This window comes from Thermobia domestica, chromosome 14, assembly GCF_964235325.1.
Source record: "Thermobia domestica chromosome 14, izTheDome1.hap1.1, whole genome shotgun sequence".
Classification (NCBI taxonomy): domain Eukaryota; kingdom Metazoa; phylum Arthropoda; class Insecta; order Zygentoma; family Lepismatidae; genus Thermobia; species Thermobia domestica.
In genome coordinates, this window is record NC_137467.1 from 112,352,842 (window position 1) to 112,376,851 (window position 24,010).

Below are 24,010 nucleotides of genomic sequence, written 5' to 3' on the forward strand. Positions count from 1 at the left end.
AATGTCAATGGAGACCTGACGTCATATTAAATGGGACCAAAATACTAAGTTTAACATTAAACAATCTAATATTCATTGACTCTTTGAATTTCCTGCCTATGGCATTAAGCAAATTGTCGAAAGCATTCAATTTACCCGCAACCAAAGGTTACTTCCCACATTTCTTCAACAGCAAGGAAGATCAATCGTATATTGGAGCACTGTCAGAAACGAATTATTATTGTGCAAATGAAATGTCCATTAAAGACAGAAACAAGTTCATGCAGTGGTACAACGACCATCGTAATGATACGTTCTATTTCCAGAAGGAAATAATCAACTATTGCATTCAAGATGTTAATGTACTGCGACAAGCATGTGTTTCGTTTATGACGTCATTTGAAGCAGAAACCAAAGTGAATCCCTTCTTGGAAACGATAACGATTGCAAGCGCTTCCAATTTATTATTCCGCTGGAATTTCCTCAAGCCCAATACCATTGGAATTCTACCGGCACATGGTTATCGATGGAGAAGTACCCAATCGATCGCTGCAATGCAATGGCTGGCCTACATTGAAAAAAAAGAAGGAAAACAAATCTTACATGCGGTTCGACAAAAAGAAGTGTTTATTGTGGAGATTCCGTGTTGATGGCTATTACCAAGATCCCTAGACGTTAGGAGAACACGTCTATGAGCATGCCGGCTGTTTTTATCATGGCTGTAAAGTGTGTGTTACTACAGGCCGTAATCAACACATTTACGACAATCCGGAAGACACCATGGAATTCCGCTATGAACGGACGCAATGAAAAAATGCAAGACTAAGTGAATTGGGATTCATTGTACATGAAATGTGGGAGTGAGAGTTTAAACAGTTCTTGAAACAAAATCCAGCAATGCCGACATATCTCAAGAATCACCCATATATGAATTGCAGCCCCTTAAATCCAAGAGATAGCTTTTTTGGAGGTAGAACCAATCGTGTGAAATTGTACCATCAAGTCAACGAAAAAGCAGGTGAAAAAATCATATATCTCAATATTGTTTCTTTGTATTTGTTCATCAATAAGCGCGCTAAATACCCTGTAGGACATCCTAGAATTTATCTACAGGGTGATGAAAATATACCACCAATAAATAAAGTCAATGGTCTGATCAAAATGACGATATTGCCAAGTCGCCACCTTTATCATGGTATCCTTTCATATCGATGCAACAAGAAACTACTGTTTCCACTGTACGCTGCTTGTGCTGAAGAAATGAACCCAGACCCTACATTAACGTGTACACTCAACGATCAGGAGCGAAGCCTCACTGGAACATGGGTATCATACGAAATGCAAAAGGCAATAGAATTAGGATATCTACCGGTGGAAATCTTCGAAATTTGGGATTATGACATTGAACAATATGACCCCATCACGAAAACAGGCGGTTTGTTCACGGAATACATCAACACGTTTTTAAAATCGAAAATGGAAGCTTTTGCATGGCCAAGTTCATGTGTCAGCGAAGAAGGAAAAAAGCTCTGGAGTGTGAAGATATTGCTTTGGACCCGGCCAGAATTGAAAATAATCCTGCACGAACAAGTTTATCTAAACTTTGTCTTAATTCTCTATGGGGCAAGCTATCGCAACGTACAAACTTTAGCCAGACCACGATTATTGATCGGCCGGAGGAATTGTATAAAAAAACTCACTTCCCCCGACATTGAACTCCATCAAATTGTACCCATCAATGATACAATGTTGTATGCGTTCTGGGAGTACAATGAACACGTGCCTGTTCAAAATCGAAACACCTATGTCGTTTTAGGAGCATTTACATGTCAGGCACGTCTGGAATTGTACAAGTACTTGGAAATATTGGAGGAACGTGTTTTATATTTCGACACTGATTCTGTGATATTTACAGAAAAAACGGGGGAGCCAACCATTGAAACTTCCACGTATTTGTAATGTTTATCAGATGAGATAGATTCTTATGGACAACGAGCGTACATCAAGACATTTGTTAGTGGAGGGTTGAAAAATTAGTTTAGAAATATATTATCCAGACACCAACGTCACCAGCTACATATGCAAGATTAGAGGATTTACCTTACAACTACGATGCAGGACAGCAATTAAATTTCAAAACCTTAAAAGAAATGATTACGAATCAATGCCGTGTACAAGTCTCCATTACCATCCCTCATAAAATATACACGACCAAAGACCATGCTAACGTCACTCGCAAAGAACAAAAAATTTACAGCATCCAGTACACGAAACGGCGACTTAGAGAACTCAATTCGTATGATACGGTTCCATACGGGTACGTAAAAAAACGGAAGCTGGAACAAGAAAAAGATGAAGAAAAACTGTAAATACCCAATGAGGCCACCATTGTAACATGATCTTTTCATTTTCTTTTTCTCCCCCCTGATCATAAAACAGCAATACCAAGAAAAAATACAGTCATCTCGTACCCATGGCCATAAAGTAGCAACGCTACCATCAGTGGAAGAAATGCAATCATTTCACACCCAGAGGAGGAAGAGGGAACTAAAGAGTGGTACATATCAATCTTTTACGAGTAAGTTTTATTTCTCTCTTATCAATATATTTACTTGTTTTGATTGTTTTAGGGAAATAAATTCGTAAAGTAATCTATTGCTTCTTCTTTTTCTTTACAGGATACGTCTACAAGATTGGAGGATGACACGTCCAAAGTATTCATTAAACTAGATTCTGCATTTATTGTGCTATAAAATTGTATGAGAAGAGCACATACCTTTCGTTAAAATACAAGTTGAAAAAAATACGTTTTATTATTTCTTGATGCCCCAAACACTCGTTTTCAAATAATGGTAATCTTGAAAATTTGGTTTGAGAATTTGAGGTGGAAAATTTTCCCAAGATTTGGTTTAAATGATTAGTTTGAATATATTTCGTTCGAAAAAACTAATTTTTGAACTTTAGGATTTTTAGTGTCCAAAATTTGGTTTTTAATTTTTTTAGTTCGAGAAAAAGTTTCATTTGAAAACTTTTAAATGTGATTTAAATCTTTTAGTTCGAAACTTTTGTTTTTAAAAATTGGTTGTTAGAAAAATTTTGGTTTCAAAATTTAGTTCGAAAATTTTTCTTTTCAATTTTTTGTTTCAAATTTTTTAGAAAAATTATGGTTTGAAAATTTAGTTCGATAATTTTTTTGATTTTTTAAAATTTCTTTTGGTTCGAAAAATTTTTGTATTGAATTTTTTGTTTCAATTTTTTTTAGTTCGATAAAATTTTTGGAAATTTTTTGTTTCAAGTTTTTCGTTCTAAAAAATTTTGTTTCGAAATTTGTTTCAAATTTTTTGATTCTAAAATTTTTGTTTGAAAATTTAGTTCGAAAAATTTGGTTTTGAATTTTTTTATTTTCAAATATTTTTTAGTTCGAAAAGTTTTTGTTTGAAAATTTAGTTCAAAAATTTTTGGAAATTTTTTAATTTCAAATATTTTATAGTTCAAGAAAGTTTGTTTTTAAAATTTGGTTTGAGAAATTTTTAGTTTTGAAAAATTTAGTTTCAAATTTTTTTGGTTCGAAAAATTTTTTCTCAAAATTTCTGTACTCTGCGAAACCGTTTTAAAAAGAACCGGAGCAGTTTAGGTAAGAAAAATCTGGCAACAGTGCTTCCATCAATGAAGCGCTTACTGAGCAACAAAACGCTGAGCGTTTAAAAATCGCTCAAACTCACAACAATGTTTTGTAACTTCTAACAATGAACCATTCAGATTTAAGCAAAACACCATCTCTTTAGTTAATGTGCAAATGACAAGGACGGGCCCCTCTTTCACCATTGTTAGAGAATAAATGTATCCTTTCAGAGACATACTAATTAAAGGACAAAATTCTGTACTTAATTTCCACACTAAACATATGAGGTGGGCTCCTTCTCCATCAAGGTTAGAAAGCTGGTAATCATCTTATCTGTCAAAGAACGATAATATTTAAGGTAAACTTCAGTACAATATCATGATACCAAGAAGGGTTATTTAACGAGGTGTTGAACCCTCAAGGTCCCAAAAGGATAACCGTAAAAGGGAACAAAATTCTAAAATTCCGGTCGAGGGTGGATCATTATCATGTGACCTGAAAATTTGAATTTCCCATATGAGCGGGGCTAAGATCATGTGATTTCTATCAACCAATCAGAATCGAGGTACTAAAGCACTCATCAAAGAGGATAATCTTAAAATGAAACGAATTTAAAAAACCTGACCATAAAAAAGAGTGAGGAATTTTCCCAAAAAGGTGACTCATAACGTTATACCATGTAACCTGGTCACCGTGTGGCGGGTCTAAGATCATGTTACCTCTATCACCCAATCAGAATCGTGGTACCAAAGTACTCATCAAAGAAAATACCCGTAAAAGGAAACGAATTTCAAAAATTCAGAGTGAGGGATTTCCCCACAAAGGTGACTCATAACGTTATACCATGTAACCTGTTCACGGTGTGGCGGGTCTAAGATCATGTTACCTCTATCAGCCAATCAGAATCGTGGTACCAAAGTACACATCAAAGAGGATACCCGTAAAAAAAAACAAATTTCAAAAATCCTAGGACCTAAGATCACGTGACCTTTATCAACATATCGAAATCAAGGTACCAAAGCACTCATCTTACCCGTAAAAGGGGACGAATTTCAAAAATCCAAAGTGAGGGATTTTCCCGCCGGGTGACTCATGACGTCATACCACGTGACCTGGGGTGTGGCTAAATTTGATTTTCCCGCGTGTGCAGGGCCTAAAGTCACGTGACCTCTATCAGCCAATTAGAATCAGGAAAAATTTTTCTGACTCAGTGTCATATACGGGGGAAAGTACTACTCTTACCAACAAACTACCTATTTCAGTTGTAGATGTTCCTGTAAATTGTGTGCATTGCCAAGGATTCAATGTCCAAATCTCCTCTATCATTGCATAGCTATGTCTTGAATCTTTGGACCATGTCTTGCACAGCACTAATTCTGGCATTGTTGAACATGAAGGTCTTCTTTCAAGAGTTTCATCTTACAACGACTTCTGACTAAGTAGAAAGTCCTTGTACCATCTAAATACTGCCGTGTATGCTGGAACAGCGTCACAGTCCTTTTTTCTTAGGCCAACGAGAAAATCATAGTAAATCATAGCTTGAGATGATTCATGTGACTATTCCATTGCCACACCTCGAACGTCCACTTTCAGTCACTCACACAAAGATCAAAGATCACGCGCTGAAGTTCTTCTTGTCTTTAATTTTCTCGATGTCGACTTGCAACGAGAAAAAAAAAGCATAGCTTTATCTCTTATAGTTTCTGCGTATTGCAGAATATATGGAGCGGCTCTCATTCATATAGAAATGTTTATGATAAGATAGAGCTTGTGTTGTTTTTGTAGAAGAGTACAATGAGCATTACATATGATTACCTGTATTTGTGCAACTGAATATGCGTAAATTTGTAACTATAATTTGTGAAGAAGATTTAAAGTTGTACACAAGTGTAACCTACACAAGAAAACATGTTCATGATCTGATGAATAAATAGAAAATAAATTGATTTGGAGGACAAGTATAAATATTTCAGGAGTAGGATGAATAGAAATACTAAATAATAACAACTAATTGGTCTTTACAGCAACATACCACATAATCCCATTTCCATTTCCAAAATTTCAGCTGAATTCAGGATGGCCAAATTCAAAATGAACGATATGATGGTCATACGCGTCTCTTACTTACAGAATCACTTTCAATACCATAGAGCAGATTTCATCCCAAACGTTGCAATCATTTTCAAATTACAAGGGTTTATCGAGGTTTTTGGATATCAAGGTGGAACGTTTGTCTTGATATGCTTTTGTCACTTCTAACTAAAAGATTTTAAACATTCTGAAATTTTATATGAAAAGTATAGGAAATAGTTTCACATACTCTGAAAACCAATATACAAACAGTGTTGCCAACGCAATATTAATGTATTTTTTTCAAATGCCATTACGTCAGATTACGTATTTCAAATATATATGTTAACCGAAATTTTACAATACAATAACCTAAACTAAAGATGGTACAGTATCAAAAACATCTTTATTTTGGAAGCTTTTACACCAGTAATAACGCAAGTAAGACGGACGGGGCAATGCACATCCAAAGAACTTCAGTTTGAATACTATGATCATGATGTGACTTATTTCGAATAAATAGAACAGAAGTTATAAGGGAAAAAGTTGACTTTTTAAAGAGTTCTACTTCAAAAAACTGCTCAGATAAGTATGATACCCAATCACCTAAAAGAGATATAATACACATCAAGACAAAATGTCGTTTACAGCAACTTGATATCAAAAATCGTTCCGAGGGTATGATACACACTGGTAGTATTTAAATTATGAAACTGCAAGAACTTGCTATTGTAACTACAAGAGCTATTGCTGTGATGTTTTAAAAGTAAAGGAAACTACAATTCCTTTAAACATTCCCCTCAAATACGTCATTTTAAGTAATATAGCAATTTCTACTGATATTTTTCAAATCTCCGCGGCGGTTTGAGATATCAATGTTAAAAACAGCAAAATGATTTTTCATCTGTTAGATACCATTTACGTTCTTAGGTGTAAAACTTATTTGAGCATTATTTCCAAATAAAGTCTTAAAAATGTAAAATTTTTAATTTTTTGTATTTTCTTTCCCTACTTCAGCTTTGTTCCTAAATATACCAAACAGTCACATCCCGATTATAGCATACGACATAACGTACTTTGCATGTACATTACCAGTTCGTCTCAGTTATGTTATTAATATGGCAGAGATCTTCATTGTGTGTTTGTGATACTAGTGTCCTTAGTTCGCAACAGTGAATAAAAAAATGTGACACTGTACGTTTTTGTTTAAAGGTAGATTTGAAATATGTAACAGTTTAACATAGTGTCATTTGAAAAACATCTAACTTTATGCTGGGTTGACAACACTGTTAAGCTACTGATATTATAGAGTATGTCAAACGATGTCCCCCATTCTATATTTTCATGACAAAAACTTATGTGATTTCTATCTGCCACTTTAGGAATTACAAGGGCGTATCAAGATAAATCCTCTACCCTGTGTATATAAAGCTTTCCTGAAGCAAAATTTTAACATAGCATTAGCATCCTAAAACAACAATGAAATAATATTCTTATCCGTATTAAAAATAAGATAATATGTTAGTTATACTTTATTTATAATGCTAGGAAAAACGATCAATAACGCACAGTTCTTCGCAAAACTAAGAATAATTATATTTAGTTTCATATTTAATTAGATTTAGTTGTTCTTTCACATTTAAATAAACAAAAATGTTTTCTTCTTCTCATGTTTTGGGATCAATCAACTTTGCAAAAATTGAACACTATTGTTCAGGATTTCAGGTACATAAAAATATATTTTCATAGTCTCTATCTATCTTCTCCCTCAGTCCTGAACCACATATTTCTTGTTTATTGTTTTTGAAGTTTTCTATTCGTGCAATGCCAAAAAACACGCGTCTACTTTTCAGGAAATCGACGTTTAAAAATAATGCAATAATTATTCCATATGAGCAGTAGAATCATGCTTTAAAACACAAGTTTTTAGTTCGGTAATTGCAGGCAGAACGTAAGGAACGCCTTATCGCATAATAAAGAATGTTATTAACTTTTTTAATACTCCTATGTAGACCAATATTGTTTCACAATATTGGTCTACATAGGAATATTGATAAGGTCAATAAAATTCCTTATTATGTGTTAACTGAAGTTGAAAGAAAAGCAATTATATCTTTAACAGATTTAGATACAATTTAATGATTTTTTTTTTATATTTTCAGTAGCTTTCGAGAATGTTCTTCGGGTACAGCTCATAATGTGTAACTAGGCGATTACATCATTATACATAGAAACATACACATCACTTAGCTCTGTTATGTGAAGAATTGACAATAACGGTGGGAAACAAACCATCCTCAACTTAGTATAGCCAATGTTAATAATAGTAATATCAGGTTGTCTACAATGTATTGAGCCTTTGAAGGACAAAATTGAGAATGCATTTATTGTGATGTAAAATAGAAAATAACATTATGAAACCATATAACGAGTCTTGAGAGCACAAATGTCATATGTCAAACTTTTCTGAAGATGATTTGTCAGCTATTTCGATAGTTTGATACTTCTATGTTAGGTATAAAAATATCAAATGCCCACTCTAAATAGCTTCTTTGTAATACACAGTAAACAGTTGTTACAGAACTTAAACTCTGCTTTGCTAGGGCAAACTTATCGCTTCGAAACAAACTTCTGAAAAATTCAGAAAACTGGACATACGACGTTTGTGCTCTGAAGCCTCTATATATACTATTTTCTTCGAGACTATCTGTTATTTTTCCGGCAAAATAAAATCCCGTTGTTACAAAACTTCTGTGACACGTAGTTTGCGCACACCTCTCTTCAAACTAACTTTGAAATCTCAACTCAGAGATTTCTACACAGACTGAAACAAATGATAGCTTGATGGTGCCATGTCCGGACTATATAGTATATTCTTTAAAACATTCCAGCCAAGTTCATTCCTTTTCTAACGGGTTATACTCTTGAACACTTCCGGTCATTCCTTTTGAATTTAGACGTGAACTTGTGTTAATTGTCGACAGGTATCGGCAGGAGCTCATAATGCACGATTCCCATCCAATCCCATCAAACGGACAGCAAAACCTTCCTCGAAGTCATTGTAGGCTTTCACGAGCTTCTCGATTCAACCACTATTCCCTTTTTTGTACCTTATTCACTCTTCATCACACAAGAATGGCTCTAGTTTGTTACGTTTAGTAGAGATTTGCAGATAGATTCAATCGAGTAAATGTTTTGTTTTGCAGTCAGATCATTTGACACCCGGACATCGAGCATCCTTTTGTAGCTAGTTTTCTTCAAATGGTTTAACACTGATATGAATGTTCAGATAGTTCACGATGTCATTACTACTAACATGCCAGTCTTGCTCGACTTTTGCCAAAACACTGCCCACTTCTGCTGTGAATGATCGTCCACTGCGTGGAGCATCACTGACACCCAAATCTCTAGAACGAATGCGATTGAGCCATCCTTCGGTTATTGCTTTTGATAACTTATTTTGCCCATAAACAGATTTCTTCAAGGGCCTGTGCAGCATCTGCGCCCTTATCGAAATGAAATTGTAAAATGATATCTCGTGCGGAAAATCCTCAATACACTTAGACTACCTAATAATAATAATAATAATAATAATAATAATAATAATAATAATAATAATAATAATAATAGTAATATTTATTCAACCTCTGCAGAAGTAGAATTTAAAAACAATTCTCTTAGGCTTACAAACAGTAATGAAAGAAACAACGTTTATTGAATCAGCTAGACAGTTACTAACCTTCCCAATGTTTGCATAATGCTTCAACCATTTGCAGTCTATCCATGGACAATTGTGCTACTAAAGTGACATCATATCCATCCAAAGAAGGTTCATAATCATAATCAAGAAAATATAAATGAGTTCGTAGGTTGGTAATCCTTGCTCTTCTAAATTCGTAACATGGATCTTCTTCATTTAACTAAACAGAAAATCAATAAGAGGAAGAAAGATCCCTTGTTAACACACACAAGAACGTTCACGATACGAAATACCTTTTAAAATGCACAAATTTAAAAACTAAATGACTAAACACTGTAATGACCAGTAATTTATTTAGATGAATCTTACCTTCTAGGTTTAAAAATTTAACTAAGAACTATAAAAACAGTTATTATTAAACAAGACAATTTTCTACTTACCCATTTCTTTTTTTCTAATTACGTTTTACTTACATTCGGTCAAACTAAGAAGTCATTCTGATTAAAGCGTTACGAAAATATAAAAATGGTTGGTCAAGTAGGAAGATTCCTTCTACCTTAAATGTGTTTCGTACATATGATAACTTTCAAGAACTGTAGCAACAAGAATTAAAAAAAAAGGTAAATTTAAAGAAAGAAAAAAGCAACAGAGCGATGAAAACAGTGTAATTAAGCCGTCTTGACAAAAGGTTTGTTTGATTACATGTGAAAATTACTACTCGATTTATTCAAGAATGTGTCAACAATAGCGTCTCTATTTTGATTGAAAACAACTTGATCCGAATTATTAAAAAACATTGCACTTAACCATCCAAAGTAGATTGTTCAAAAGAACCTATTCTAGCTCTTTTAAATTTTTACAAAATACGTTTTTAGCATGGTTAAAACACAAAGTTTACTTTAAGGGAGAAAGTTTATTAGGGATTTTAAAACAAGGAAAAGAAAGACAACTGAAGGACTTCCAGTTATTTACGGTCGATAAATTATAAAAATATTTACAATTCTTTAGCTTTCACATCTTGAAGATTTATTAATGGGTTGCGGAGAGGAGGAAAGACGAAGTAGAAAGAAGGAATACTAGAGAGAGAGATCTGGCCGCTGTCACCATCATCTACTTAAAATATTTGACAAAAAGTTGCTTAGGGACCATAATCTTGGGAGTAGGGTTTGGAAAGAGAAGATAAAACGGAAAATGCAAATAAGCCGCGAAAGAAACTCCACAAAAACAACAAAATCCTTCAGACTAACGTCCCACAATTATGCTCTTTAGGCTAAGAAAAATAAATGATTAAGGCAAGATGGAAGAATCGGTAGGGGCATCGGAATAAGAATGTGGGAGGAAAATGAAGTACCCGAGGAAACCAACGCATACGATGTTGCTACCGCAAACTTACTTGGCCAGAGAGAAAAATAACTGGAAGGATGGTTCAATTAATTAAACGAGAGTAGGTCACAGATGATAAGGGCAATAAAAAACCAGAGATGGAGATCATAAAAAAGATCGAAGTGCGTGAAGGAAATTGAAAATATAAAAATTAAATACAGAATAAGAAGTAACAGTAATAGCAGTATTGGATTGGTGCGACTGAAACGTACAACAGATGTGGGCGATGTGCATAAAGATGAGTAAGCACCAGTGAATCTTACTCGTAATTTGTATGCATAAAATGAACGAATAGCTAACGAGATTGTCCTCACTGACATGCAGTTCCGTCTCGTCTGAGCTTGAGTTTGATGACGTTTCATATAGAAATGATGTAATGAAGGCGGGGATGTTTGTTTAGTTCCTCTCCTTCTCTAAATCGGGAATTAACAAGTATGCAGCGAGTGAAAACATGTTATAAAATTAAAATCAGTAGCGTTATTTATCCAGCACAAAAGCACGATTTTTGTTATCTGTTGGCGTAAAGATTAAACTATGGTTACTTTCGTTTCAATATTAAAGCAATATAAAACAGTGACGACAGCACTGTACAGCTGCAATTCTGCTTCAAGTATGAGGAGCCAATTAATATTGGACTAGCGTCAAATTACCCAATTCTCTGGCTTAAAATAAGAACAATTGGTGATATGGTTCGCTAGCCAGACACTTTTTAATATTGCTGAAGCGCGCTATGATATCGGTTATTTTCGACCATTTTTATATAGCTTTCCGTCTCCCTCTCCAAAGTTACGAGAATGAATTTGGATTTAAACGGCACTGTTCATCTCAGCGACCCGGAAAACTATGGATGTAACACTAGTATTGGTCATTTTCGATCATTTATATATATATATATATATATATATATATATATATATATCGCCCTCCCCCAGGTTGAGGACTGAATTTGGATTTAAACGATATCGCAAATGCCACTCTAAGTGAACCCGAAATGTATAGATTCGTCACTAATATCAGCCACATTCAATATCTCCTCCTCTGCCTCAATGTTGTGGGCCATGGCATCTGATATGTCACTGTTCATCTCAGCGACCCCAAAAACTATGTACTCAGCACTGATATTGGTCATTGTTGATCATTTTTATATATCTCCTCTTTCCCCCTTCCCCCAAGTTGCGGGGCTGAATTTGGATTTAGGCAACATGGGAAGTGCGACAGTTCTTCTCAGCCACCCCAAAACCATACATTCGACACTAATATCGGTCATTTCCCATCATTCTACAGTATCTATCCCTCTCCCTAAGTTGCACCGTCAAAGTGATATAATAAAAAATACAAGGTTCGAATCTCATCTATGTTGAAAATTTGATAAAGTTCGGTCAGGTAGGTTCAGGAGATTGAATAGTGACTTTCAATCTCTTGAAGAGATTGAGAGAGAAAGTGACTTTTAATATGAAAAAGAAACACTTTTGTACTTGCAATGGGGAAATAAAACAGAAGTGCTAACTCATGCAACAGTGTTAGGAGTTTCCGGGGATTTTAAAAAAATGAGTATTCCCGTTTTCGAGAAGCATATAGAAGAGGTTAAGAAACGGGAGTCAAAGTTTTAAAATAATCAGAAAAAATTTTGAGTAGCTCCGAAATTATAATCGAAAAATTATCAAGTGCAATCTTCTTCCTCAGAAAAAGTTATATCACACAGAGACAATATACTAGAACGCACATATTGAAATCGGTAATAGACTGGGCACCGGTAGCCCTAAGATATTGTTCACTAGGAATTGCTGAAGAACAAGAAGTGGTTCCTCCCTACATCATCATTTATTTATTATATTTATTTTTAACATGTTATTTTCTATTTACTGTATTTATGATTGGGAGTGCAACATCATAGGTTTTGCCATTCTTGGCACTGAGCTGTTTCTCCACCCGATTTAGCTTCCATTATTTCCAACAAACGTTGTACAGTACTTCCAAGACATCATCTTATTATACAGAGCCCCAAAACTGGTTTCCGTACATCCCCAAGAAAATGCTGTAACATCCACTGTAAATTTTGTTCTTCAAATCTATATAGTCCTTTACAGTAGAGTGGAGCGTTTTGCACTTTTGTTGGAAATTCGATGACGGCTAGTGCGGAAAAGGTGCCATTAGTGGCACCGACATTATTGATTTTTTTATTTTTTTTGGACAACCCTTTACCCTGCCCCAACGGACTTAAAGTTTTTAAGTATTTGGTTAGGCAACACGCACAACACCAATGACAGAAATGCTACTTGTGTTCGTTTTTAGAGTTACCTGATGGCTATAATACAATTATTTTATTAAAACAAACTTGTAGCAATGAAAGTAAATAATTTTAAAATGTTTGTGAGTCAAAGTACAGCCATATTAGCTCAGTTGTTGGAATTAATGTCCAGATTTTGTTTGGAATGCCACGTTAACGATGATTATAGGCATAGCCCTTGATATAACACGACTTGTTTTTGACAACATTTCGCTTGTTATGTACACCGATAGGAAATGCCATTTAGTGGCTGGCTACACAACTTCGTGGTTGTTTACTTTGGCCACGTCGCAACGTCCGGCTCCGTCCAGAAGATCCGCGCACCTCCCGCTCGCCTCCTTGGCTCCAGAACCTACGCCGACGTTTTTAGAATATTCTCGCTCAAAGTTCGGTGGTGGTAAAATATTGCGTACTTCGGCCAACCAATCCAACAGCCCAATTTATATCAGCTTAAGCTTTAACGGTTTTAGTTCGCTACTGTTTCTGTTAAAACAGAGAGTTTGTGCATTGTAACTAAACTTACAGTCTTCTTAGTGCGATACGATTCAGAGACATATTGTATACTTTGGTTTCCAAGTTCGGAAGGAATGGAAAGCAAGATGAAGGAAAAGCCTCATAGCAGACCAACGCGGGAAAGTGTGAAACGAGGCTTATTTGGCACTCCAAGTGAAATAAGTGAAGTGCAGTTACTCATGTACGCTGATATTATGCGTCACTATCATTGGTTTCAAAGTGGTTTAAGTGGTGACGAAAGTGTAACTAAATTACCAGTGACTGACATTTGTAAACTAGTTGGACAAAAAGTTGTACATATTTGGCGTAAAGAAAGTATTCCTTTGGTTTCAGACGAGAAAGTTTTTGACATGCTGAAAACATTTTATATTAAGTGTCGCACCAAGAAAAAACATTTCAGTCGACAAGGACAAGAAGCAACACTTCGTGCAGGTTTCGTTGCACACGCGGAAGTCTCTTTTCGATATTGTGTCTTGCAAATGTAAAACCGCTGAAGACTGCAACTGTGAGAGGACAATCAAGATTCCAAAACGAGAATTCAAGTTTCTTTTGGACCAGAGAACATCACGGAAAATGAGCGTTGGTAACATTGACGTCTGAACAAGCAAATCTCTGTCAAAAATGTTTTTTCCGTGAAGTGAGCAGATATAAGGGGAAGACAACCAAGAAAGACGCTGGAAGTGTTGAAGCAAGTCCGTCAACTAGTGGGATCGTCAGGGGAATCCAGCGAAGCTGTTGAATCGGGAAGCACGTCGGGATCTGACTTCGAGGCGCGACCAAGAAGAAAACATAGCCTAAAGCGCATCTGTCTTCAAAATACAGCGGAGGCAGCGTTTAGAGCTGGAGCTTCAGACAGGTTGCTATGATCGCTTCTGCCGTACTTCAGGACGCGGGACTTATAACGCCAGAGGACAAAAATCTTGTTGACAGATCTAGTGAACAACCAGTACGACGTGTCAAGTCTTGAGGCAGTCGGCAGCGATGGTGAAGCCACGAACAAAGGGTGGGATAATGGCATCATAAGTCAGATAAAAAGATCCCTAGGAAAGGAACTGCAATATCTCATTTGCCTTCTTCATACCAACGAGTTGCCATTTCGACACCTGGTTACCGAATTGGATGGTGGGACGACCGGAGTCAACCCTTTTTCCGGCCCCATCGGAAAGAAATTAAAGGATTGTGAACGATTACCGATCGTCTCCTTTACACCCATTCCCATTGAATGGGTGTCTGAAATGGAAAAAAACCAGATGGTTTAAGCGACCAGAATTATCTCTGAAATTTGTAAGGCTGTTGCTACAGGAATGTGTACTACGGATCTAGCAAACAGAAAACCAGGACCATTATCACATTCACGATGTCTTACATTGGCCTGTAGGATGTTTCGCCACTACATCAGTACTGGTAAACCTAGTTCAAGTTTGTGTTTACTTTGCCAGTACATTGTTAAAATATACGCTCCCGTCTGGTTTTCAATACGGCGAAATCCTTCGTGTGAAATGGGCGCCATGCATCTGTTTAGCATACTTAAGCTATCACGTTTTCTGCCAGATAATTTACAACACAGTTCATTCTGTTCTACACAAACGGATACAACGTTGATCATCAAAAACCTGCTGATAGCGATGACAGCAGATGAAAATCCGTATATTCGAACGTTAGGCTGAGAGAAGGATAAAAAAAAGTGCCGCAGCCAGAAGACCCCGAGATCATGCCGCCCACGTGACTTCATTGTTCCGAAATTAAACTTTACAGCTGAAAATTACTACATCATTAATTGGACTAAATGTCTAACAGAGCCTCCCATCACACGAAACATAACAGATTCGCAGCAGGAAGAAAACATCCGAACTTTAGATACTCTTAACATTCCTTTGCCACAGTCAAGCTGTGGAACGCAGTGAAGCTGGTGTCTGATGCAGCATCGAAAAAGTACGACCAGAACGCAAGAGATATCTACTACGTTAGAGCCAAACTGAAGTCTAGAACAAGAATGCCCCGCTTCGAAACCAAGAAGAGCTACGTGACCTAAGCTCAAATGTCAACGTATGCTTCCTGGTTGGTGGGTGGGCGGATCTTGATGTGCAACCACCTCCCCGTGGTGAGTCCAGGGTTATTTTGCGTACAGAGTAAAATAAGCGAAGAGTTGCACAAAGAAAATCATGTTATATGAAGGGCTATGCCTATAATCATCGTTAACGTGGCATTCCAAACAAAATCTAGATATTAATTCCAACAATTGAGCTAATATGGCTGTACTTTGACTCAAATATTTTAAAAGTATTTACTGGTATTACTACAAGTTTCTTTTAATAAAATAATTGTATTATAGCCATCAGGTAACTCTAGAAACGAACACAAGTAGCATTTCTGTCATTAGTGTTATGCGTGTTGCCTAAACAAACACTTAAAAAACTAACTCCGTTGGGGCAGGGTAAGGGGTTGTCCAAAAAAAATAAAAAAATCAGTAAGATGGGTGCCACTAATGGCACCTTTTGCGCACTAGCCGTCATCGAAATTCCAACAAAAGTGCAAAACGCTCCACCCTACTTTAGAGTCATCCACACCCGAGTTTCTCCGAGCTTTGCACTTTTTTCCACTGCACATCCATAACTTCAGTTATTTTAATCCACTTTCACAGATAAGTGAAAATGGTACTAAGGTGGTTCACGAAATTTGTAATTATACACAACTTCATTTATCCGGAAAGTGAGACATCACAGCGTGATTTGTAAGTTCCGAGCATTTATTCAGGTGTCTGATATTGGACTCAATTGACGTCACGCCTCGCATTTTATGCACACAACCTTGAGATTAATCTCAAAATCATAAAAAAAGAATAAGATCTCACTTTTATGCATATCACCCAATATCTTATAGGTGCACATCCAGCATACGCAGGCATACTGCAGGTGCATGTATACCATTGTCATATGTGCATCGAATACCATTCGAAGTGGTTTACATGCATGCCATCTGCAACAGTTGCAACATCTTCATGACGGAGACGTACGCTTTATACAGTATTTTAACCTATGTACGGTAAATATGATTCGACGAGAAATTTATTCGTGACGTACATGAAAGAATGGTAAACGCTTCTTTCGGATTGACTGACGGAAAAGAGGAAATTACTATCAATGTGAATCTGTCTTGGCATTTTGAGAGGGTAGTTTTTCGAATAGACGATTTCCGTGTATGTGCCTGTTGGGAATATGTTTCCTGAAGATTACCTCGGCGAAAGTTGATTATAACAATCTTTTGCTTCTGTACAATGGAAAGAAGAGACTCCAACTTATTCATCAACGTATACTTTTGATAAAAGAAAATCAGGGTTGAGATAATGTGTTCAGGGAGATTAACTGAATGATTCATGTCCATGAATGTTAGATAAAGCCTCGGTTCCAAAACAACGTACTGGATTTACTTCGACATTTATTCGTGACGATTTTTTATCTTTTGGAATATCTAGTAAATCTATGCAGTGTAATTTCAACTACCAACAATTTGAATTCGAACTTAAGGATTAGTGCTCCAGGTGCATCGCAATTATTAGAATTGCAGACAATGGTCGAATGAAATTTAAAGATCAGGCAGACAATCTGAATCTTGACACGGATTTCAGAAATTCTCAGAACGATGCGCAAAAGCCTGTGATGATACAGGAACAACTTGTAATAAACGATGTATTGAAGAGAATTTCAGAAGTGGAAATTGCAAGATTTGGCTAGATATCGACAACTAACCATGGTGAAGTGATTGAGGAATTTTCAGTTTAAGTCTCCAGACATGAACACATCAAGTGTAATTGAAGAAATTTCTTTATTGTCTCAATTGAACAAGCAGTGTGATCATCGGTGTACTTCTGCAGGGAATGATCCATCGATTTGTCCACTCCAGAATAAAAAAAGAAACCAGAACTTTGAAAGATATTAAGAAGTCACATGGTAACGCTCCGAATGGGGGTGCTGGGACTGAAAAATATTCTCAGACATACCAAGGGACAAAACAACAATCTTCCAGTAAAATTTCTCCAAAGTATGATTTCCGAGATAGTGGTTCAGAAGCTTTAAATGTGTACGTAGAGCTTACAGAACTTCTATCCACTGTTAGCTCGAAATAAGAAATATGTTTCGGATGTTGATGCTTGTATTAATAAAAGAGGTGATCAATCAAATCAGGCGAAAAATTTTATACGGCATGAAAAACCAGCATTTAGTGACTAAGCCTGGACTTATCGAGAGTGACATAGATTCCTTCATTGAATTGATAAAAAAAAGATTATTCTGATGTGATAACCGATGGAATTGGATGTATTAAAAATTTTGGGGGAAATTTATCTTTTTGAAAATAAACAATTTACACAAAATCCAATTTAAAACTATTTCCAATTCTTAAGAACAAGGAAGAAATATTCGATTATGCAAGAGTTGATACAAGGCATTTCGATCGAAATCGATCACTCAAATTTGGCAAGTAATTGCTTCCTGGTGATCAAGAGCACTTATGGGATTGTAGGAAACTATATAGAGGCTAATGAATTGATGGTTAATGACATCTTACTGTTTCCTAACCTGTCTTACTGGGTTAGCGGACAAGAAAGTACATTCAAAAATCGATCTTAGGAAAGCATATAATCAAATTTACTGAATGAGAACTTACGTGATATAACTGCAATCGTTAAACCTAAAAGCTTATACCAATATACGCGAGTGCGTGTGGATATTAAAACTAGAGCAACACTAGCTCGCGTAATACAGAAGGTACTTGGGGGTTTGGAAAATGAGGAAGTAGAAACTTATTTTGATAGCACGTTAATCTCTTCAGACAGCTTAGAAGAACGTAAGCAAACAATTGGAAAGGTTATGGAAAGGTTTAAAGATTATAACATTACTCATTCGCTAAATAAATGTTTACCTTTTTTATACGAAAATTAATAATTTAGGGCACATTATCTCAGGCGATCAAATGGAAATCGATCCGGCAGAAAGGTGGCAATTAAGAATATTACACCTCGATGAAATCGTAGAGGCATGATGAAGATCCTTGGCCTGTTTAATTATTACTCTAAATTTTCGTCGGAAATATAAGAAATTATGGGACCTCAAAGTGCCTTAAAATCTTCTAATTCCAAATCTGTTTGGACTTGAGACCATCAAAAGATTTTGGATAAAGTGAAAAATACTTTGGTGGAAAATATAGTGTTAAAGACTCTCGATGTGTTTAAGAGGTTCACTGTGCATGTAGACGTAAATGGTACGAGTATTGCTCGGTATATGTCACAAGGTAACAAAGCGGATCTACAATCCGTAGCCTTCTTTAATAAGAAAATATCGGAGGCTGACAAATACCGCAGTATATACGAGATCGCATTCATTAGTCTGGTAAAGATAATATCGACGTTTCGGCATTACATCGTAGAAACAATTGATGTGCTGACGGATAACAAAGCTCTAATTGGATTTTAAGTAATTCCAAACATTTACTCAAGTACGATTGGTCGATACTCTTTTGCAATTAACTTTTAAAATAACACATGTTAGATCCAGCGACAATTTAGTCGATGATGTTTTGACAAGGGTTCATGACCCTTTTGAATTTAATATTATCGATGGACCTGTTTGATTGGCAACTTTTAATGATAACTTCAGACTGGAGCGTTCCTGGAGACTACTATTATTTATTGAATCGATTGATCAATTGCAAAGGGAAGATCCTGAATTAGGAAGTATAATTGACAATTTGAATACGGTGAATCGTGTTTGGGTTATGTTCTTAATATGAAAATTCTACTGAAAGGAACTAATTTAGCCATAAATCCTTAAAAATCGTTATTCCAAAGAATTTGAGGCGAGTTCTACTAGAATTCCAGCATGAAGATTCCGAATTAATTGGTTTGCACTCTGGTTCTTACAAGACCTTACGGAAGGCCATGAAAATATTCGCATGGGATAATATGACGGATGGCACAAAAAAACAAGTCACATCAAGTCACAAGTGTCAATTATCTAAAGAAAATTAAAAGATGGGTCTCTTTGTTTCGGAGTACAGTAAGCGAATACAACGCACACTGGATATTTGACTTTGTAGGAATATTATCCAATTCTAAGGGATAAACATTAATTTTAAAGAGGTAGATAACGCCAGCAGATTTATGATAGAGAAGTTACGAATTTTAAGCCCATCAATACCTAATAAAATTATCCAAATTTTTAGTATATTTTGTTTCCCGCAAGCAGTCTTAACTAATAATGTTTCGGTGTTCGTGTTCGAGTATTTTAAGAAATTCCTTTTGGGGCTCGGTATAAAACATGTCAAGTCCTTATCCCTGTGAAAATGCTGCTGAGCGCTTTATAAAAACACCTAAATCCTGTCTCTGATCGTACTTTGCTGATAGACAGCATCTTTGGGCTACTTTGATTCAAATCTTCAACACTTTTGAATATTAGTGACTAATATTGAATATTATAACTTATTATTAGTGGATATTAGTGACTGAATATTACGGACTAAAGATGTGTCCAATCGAAGCACTTTTTGGATGTCCTACGTACACCCCATTATCAAATCGATGAAACATCTCAGAGTTGGATATTGCTGTAAATCTTCCCATGAGCTCTGGCAATTCGCCCTATCAAACATGGAGAAAAGCTGGAATGAAAGAAGCTCGTGATGAAACGTAGAAGAGAGCTTGAGTATACTTCGAAGACATATTAAATCTTTTTAAGAGACAAGATTGGTAATTCTCTAAGCGATAAATCGCATGGGCCATATATTCTACGAAAGTTTCTTACGCAGAACACGATTTTGGTTTCTGATGAGAATGACCATTTGAACTCTTATCGTCGAAGTCATGTTTGAGATAAAACTTTTTCATGAACCTAGAAATAAATTGGAAATCTGATTTCAAAGATCAAGTTCAGGAAAAGAAATGAATACGTAGTAACTATAATTATATGTTAAGTATTTGTAATGTAAATCTTTTGATCTGTTTATTATATATTTAGTAGATTTTAGATTGATGACGATCAATCCTGAAACTATGCTGTTAATCTTTATTTTTGTTATTACATTTTTGAAATAATGATTAATCTTAGAAATTGATAGAATTTTATTTGAATTATATTTTTAATTCTTAAATTTTTATTAATAATAGTCGTGAATTATTTGGTAATATTTTTAGTTTATATTTATATCTGAATAATTTGTCTAAATATAAAAATTATCTTGTACATATATATTATGTTTGAATTATTTATTTATTTGTTCTTTTTGTATTTTAGGATTATTTTCGGCAAAAATTCCAGTTAAGGATTTTTTCAAGGAGGCTGAGGTTGTAAGGCATGTTCCTTAGAATACCGTAACTTACTCTCGACGAAATGGACTTGTCCTTCAGAATGCTGGTTATGAAGTAGTTAGATAGTTAAAATTAAAGAATTGGTTTAATTGAATATTAAAGATACAGATATATGAGAGAAATAAGAGATATATCGCCTTCGCAATTAGAGATGATCGAGATAATATAACGACCCAGAGGTGTCCTAATGCAAGATCTTTGATGGTATCGAACTCGCATATATCCAATCGATAAGCCATATGGTGCATGGAAAAAGAGACCTTTTTACGTAAAGTTCAATAATAATTTATTTTTGTGTTATTTGTTGATTATCTGTGTTCCGAAGAGAAATTTAAGGCGAATGAAATCAGCTTTCTTTGGAATTTCATAATATTTAAAAACTTGTCATTTTCTTCCTTCCTTTAATGTTTAAATCGATAATAAAACGTGGTTGTGTACTTGTAATAGTATTGGCTGCATAGGCATATGCATTGTATGTACACTGTCAAAAGGCTCATAAACAGTACAATCTAGAGAACTGTCAAACTATTAAGTTTGCTTATTTATTAAACTGCAGTATATAAGTTGTTCGTAATTTTGCCAAAATTATGTAACCTACAAGTGTTCTGTGACACCTTGGCAAGGCAACTGTATGGTTGTGAAGGGAGAGGGCCTACTCTGCCAACGTCAAAAATTGATAATGATGTCAATTACTGCATAAAATAATTTTCAGTCAATGTTTAAAGGAACAATAGCCCTATCTCTTATACAAGTTGCACGCAAGTTATTTATCGATATTCTGTACGAAAAAGTATATTTCCAAATGGTTTCACATTTACTTTAGCAGTCGATTCTACCAAATTGAACATTTATATTGACATTACCCAAGGAGACGGTTCTACCAAATTTTGACATATTTCTTACATTTTCAGGGTAGGTTAAATCTTTGTATTTCTTTTAGCAGAGCATGCATTAAATGAGCAGCAACATTACTACTTCTAGATTGACTTTAGGACGGCTCTGTATAATACGGAGTGGACGTATGGCATAAACACTATAGTGCATAAAACAGGAACAAATTTGTTCTAGGTGGCCACTGAAAAGAACAAGTGTTATGCAACCAAATCAGCGCAGGACCACAGCAGGGAACCCAAGCGGTATGCGATGTTGTGCGTGTGTAGGGAGCAGGCGCGTCAGTGGCGGAGGGTATACACATAAACAAGAATAGTGGAAGGGCATTCACATAAAATACTTTCACTATCACTCAAAATTCATTTCAATACGCTGTGCACTGACAGTAGTTATACTCACACTTCCATTTCTTCGCGAAAAATATTTCACATCGTATTTTACCTATAAATTTTCATAGTACACATATGGTGGGCTCGTTAAGTATTGAATGTGTAAATGTGCTCTCCCACTATCCTCGTTTATGCGTATATTCGTTTTGATCGTTTATATACGTATATATCAGCTGACTGAAACTTGCGGAACACGCCATCTTACGTATGGAAATCTCGAATCGAACACTACAATCGAGACCACGCTCGAATCAACAATGCGACATACGGAAGGGTACCTCTAGGTCTATATATTATCTCAATGTTGGAGATACGTTGTAACATTTGAAGTCGTTAAACCCTAAAATTCACTTTTGAAGAAGTTGGTTAAAGAAGAGAGAGAATAAACGAGTATTACGTAAACCAGAGCTGGTAACTAGGGATGGTCACAACCGGTTCCTGGTGTAACCGTTTTTCGGCTCTGAACGGATCTAGAAGATCCGGTTTGGGAACCAGTTCCCAAGATCCGGTTCCGGACTTTCGAATCAAGAACTGGAACCGGTTCCTAAGATCCGGTTTTGGAACCGGGTTTTCGCATCCAGGTTTGGAACTGGTTCTGAAAACCGGATCTCCAAGAACCGCTCCTTGCGGAACCGGAACTTTGTGGCCATCTCTATTGGTAACCCTGTCTCGAGTTTCCTCGGTAACAGATCACTTCGCGCTAACTCGTGGTTTGACGTCAAGAGGGAATGTTTTGGCTTCGTGCTGTTGCTTGGCATGGTTGTTCTTCCGATTGTCAGTAGTGTTTGTGTTAAATGAAACGAGAAACTTCGACAATTCGAGTGGTGTTGGAAGTGAGTTCCTTTAAAATAGCGTTTATCAAGTTTTGTTTCTTCTTATTTCTGCATTGTCTTTATGAGCTCAGTCAAAAGAAGTGGAGTTATAGTGGATTTAATGCTGTTCGACGAAGACTTGCAGTTTGTGCTCCCGGCGGACAGTTGGAGGACTCATGAGCAACATATTAAGCTGTTATTTTGAGCTGTTTGAAGTGATTTGGAAAGTTGCCTTTAATATTTTTCATTTTTTTTTTTTTTTGTGTGAATTATTTAACTACTAGTGCTATTAGTCGAAGAAGTTCGCTTTTGACGAAACTGTCGAAATTGTCTCTAGTCTGAATTGGAATCAGTACATAGGATCGGAACCCAAAGGATTTCGATGCATGTAAAAGAGGGTAATATGAATGGTGTAATTTATTTAACCAGGTTTTCTTTACTAGAAAACATTGATAAATATGAATATAAAAGTAAATGACGTTAGTTCGCGTAAGAAGTCTGTCAATATTTAAATTTATTAGGTTGTCCATAAAGTTAATTGACCATTTGTGAAATGAGAAAATTATTGGTGTATCTTATTTAATAGGGTGTTATTTGATAGATAATATTGTTTAAATATTGAAATAACCGCAAATGACTATACTTTGTTTGAGAAGTCAGTCAAAACTTAAATTATTAGGTTGATCGAAAAGTTAGCTCACGATATGCTAAATTATTCGAGAATTGGGAAATTATGATATATTCAATACAGATTTTTTTATGAATGAAGTAGATATTTTCATGGGAGTTTTCTATAAAAAAATATCTTGACTAACTTGCTTAGTGTGAATATTTGATTGGTATATTTACGATTGTATCGAATTAATTAAGTATTGTTTTGGAGAACAGGTTTGTTCCTGAATATTTCCGAGAGCTGTATTTGTGTCAATATTATTCTTATCCGAATAAGAAATTTCTATTAGAGGATTTCAATGCGAAATACGAGGACGAGAGGATATTTTCAAACC

General features: G+C 35.6%; 1 protein-coding gene across 4 annotated transcripts in view; it reads right to left on the bottom strand.

Moving 5' to 3' along the window:
* Nucleotides 1–24,010, bottom strand: part of LOC145670289 (xylosyl- and glucuronyltransferase LARGE1-like) — a 290,539-nt gene that overhangs the window by 98,169 nt on the left and 168,360 nt on the right. For all 4 annotated transcript variants that reach the window (XM_081738744.1, XM_081738742.1, XM_081738740.1 and 1 more), the window contains one exon: nt 9,411–9,591. In XM_081738744.1, the coding sequence (XP_081594870.1) occupies nt 9,411–9,591 (181 nt within the window). The remainder of the gene's footprint in view (nt 1–9,410; nt 9,592–24,010) is intronic.